Below are 2,754 nucleotides of genomic sequence, written 5' to 3'. Positions count from 1 at the left end.
GCAATGACGCTAAAAATACATGCACGATGACACTATGGACTATTATGAACAAATTGGAAACATCTATTCCCATTTCAGACATTCGTATCTAAGGTACTCCATCTTCTGAAATACACGGTCTTTCTTGATTTTATGGGTGGCGCACTCAAGTTCTTATCAAGTGTTCTCACCAGCAATATGTTCTAGAACTTCGTTGACAGGAACATTGGTTGTTAGCTTCCCAATAATCACCGCGATTTCGGTCTCATAATGAACTGATCCTGAAATGATTTGAAAATAAAAAATTCTGTCAAGCGACTCACCAATATCTAATGGAAGCTTGATTGACTCTGGAGGGAAAATGATGCTGGAGGGCGATTTAAAAAAAAAGTTTGGTCGTGTTGGAATTGCGCTGTTCAATTCTTTGCAATGATCAATAAAATTTCGTGCCACACAAAATAACTTGCGGCGAACTCCCGTGATTCGAACAGAGTGTGACGACCCCCTGTGGAAGAACTGATGCCAACAGTTTGCTTGGTGCCATTCTGAGACTTTCTGGAATTTGGGTTCCGTCAAGATGAGACGTGGAATAGGTCTCCAATAGTCTAGTTGAAAAAAGCTATTTCACAGAGATAAACGAGATTTCTATTTCTGTAAAAAGAGTGTCGATTTTCGTAATGCTACAAAATTCCTCTCGCTCGATCGCAAGCACTGAGTTGTAATTCTTGGAATGATGGAAGGATCACTACAGCAAAGATTAAGAAGAAGGTTCTCCAAAAGATCTGAAAACATCACAAGAATAAGAATAATAAACATCAATAAGAATAATAAACATCAATAAGAATAATAAACATCAATAAGAATAATAAACATCAATAAGAATAATAAACATCAATAAGATAAACATCAATAAGATCGTGCGTATCACCTTTGTCAGTTGCGGCCAGCTGGTCTTTAATTTGAAGAAACGTTTCCCATCCGCCTAAACGTTTAGCGATACTTCGATCTTCCTGAAAAAGTCGAAAAGAGTATTTATATCTAATTGATATAAACGGACTTCTAATGAATTCTTGTACGTGATGGTAAGGGAAGAGCGATCCAGATCTGTAGAAAACAATGAATCATTGGGACTTGATCAAAATTGGGACTTACATTTGACTCTTTTACTAGAGGGATCCTCAGGAATCGCATTTGTCACCACTACATGCTTTCGCTTTCTACAAAACAAAAATGATTGATTTGAGAAACATCATAACGATTATTGAACAAATAGATGACAATGAACGTTCAAAACAGATAAAATCCTGAACATAGATGAATCAGGATGAATAAAAACCCTGTAAAACATCATCCACAGTAACAATTATTGAACTCAAAGCCATATTTTGAATACCGATGCTGTCTTTGTGGACTGAAGGGGCTAACGTAATGTTTCAATGATTCAGCGTCTCCCGTTCTGAGAACTCCGACTCTCTGAAATGATAAATAAATTGAAATGATAAATAAATTGAAATGATAAATACATTGAAATGATAAATATATTGAGATGATAAATATGTTGAGATACGTGTGATAAGAGTCGATAATTCAAACATACTCGAGCGATGTCATCTTGAACTATTTCATCGAGAACGGCGACTGGCGGAACCCCCCAAGCCAGATTCGCTAATTTGAGGAATTCCTGGCGAAGATCGTCATCCGATCTATCGGTTCGTGATTGTCCCTGATCTCTCTCTTGGCTGTCGACTGTTCTGCTCTTCGGTGACGCAGAATTGAAATTGTCAATGCCTGGCGTATCAGCGATTATTTCAGATTCATGCAATCTATCAAGAAGCTCTTGTGAAATGGTTTCCCCTTGAAGAGACAAAGTCGGTGAAGATAAACTTGGCAGAGAAGCTGAGTGTTCGAGATCGCTAGGGGCTTTCATTCGACGTCGAATGTCCATCAAGGGACTCTTCTAAACCAGAGGGCCTTTCGTCAGAGTCACTACTCGACAGAATCTGCTGCTCGTCTTCTTCGTCGTCTTCTTCGTCCTCTTCTTCGTCCTCTTCTTCGTCCTCTTCTTCGTCCTCTTCTTCGTCCTCTTCTTCGTCCTCTTCTTTCTGTTGTCCGTCTTCTTCTTCACGACTTTCAGCCCATCCGCTATTTTCTTCATTCCTCTTTGAACGTTCGATCTCGCTGGTTTCATTTTCAGGATGGATTTCTATTTCCAAGGATCCATTAGACCGTCCCATACACTCATCCTCATCACTCCCATCTTCACTCCCATCTTCACTCCTATCTTCACTCCTATCCTCACTGCCTTCTTCGTCATCTTCATTATACATTCCTCCAGATGTAGCATCGCTACCAATCACATCACTCTTCTCCTCCTCATTTTCTTCTATTGTTTCTGGTTTTCTACTTGACGAACCTTCATGCTCAATCACTTCCTCCCTTTCATCTTCATTAGTATCCAGCTCGATTGAATCCAGCAGGCCCATAGCACACGCCTCTCTGGTATTACAGATTACCATACCTGAATTTGATACTCATCATGGGGTCACTCTGAATTTGAAACCTGATAGCCATCGTCCTCAATTAACGTATTGGTGCTTCTCATGGTGTCACGGTGCTTCTCATGGTGTCACGGTGCTTCCATGGTGTCACGGTGCTTCTCATGGTGTCACGGTGCTTCTCATGGTGTCACGGTGCTTCTCATGGTGTCACGGTGCTTCTCATGGTGTCACGGTGCTTCGTCACGGTGCTGCTCATGGTGTCACGGTTATCTCTTTC

General features: G+C 40.7%; 1 protein-coding gene across 1 annotated transcript; it reads right to left on the bottom strand.

Moving 5' to 3' along the window:
- Positions 1-851: 851 nt before the first annotated feature.
- On the bottom strand, positions 852-2,495 carry LOC129618360 (cilia- and flagella-associated protein 251-like). The gene is made up of 3 exons (XM_055533121.1): positions 1,901-2,495; positions 1,577-1,833; positions 852-989 (listed from the first exon to the last, which is right to left on the bottom strand). The coding sequence occupies exons 1-3, from the start codon at positions 2,493-2,495 to the stop codon at positions 852-854; spliced, it is 990 nt and encodes a 329-aa protein (XP_055389096.1).
- Positions 2,496-2,754: the final 259 nt, after the last annotated feature.

Source organism: Condylostylus longicornis, unplaced genomic scaffold (genome assembly GCF_029603195.1).
Source record: "Condylostylus longicornis isolate FDR11 unplaced genomic scaffold, ASM2960319v2 ptg000836l, whole genome shotgun sequence".
Lineage (NCBI taxonomy): Eukaryota > Metazoa > Arthropoda > Insecta > Diptera > Dolichopodidae > Condylostylus > Condylostylus longicornis.
Note: the sequence above shows the minus strand (reverse complement) of the source record. Positions and strands in the feature narration are given on the sequence as shown.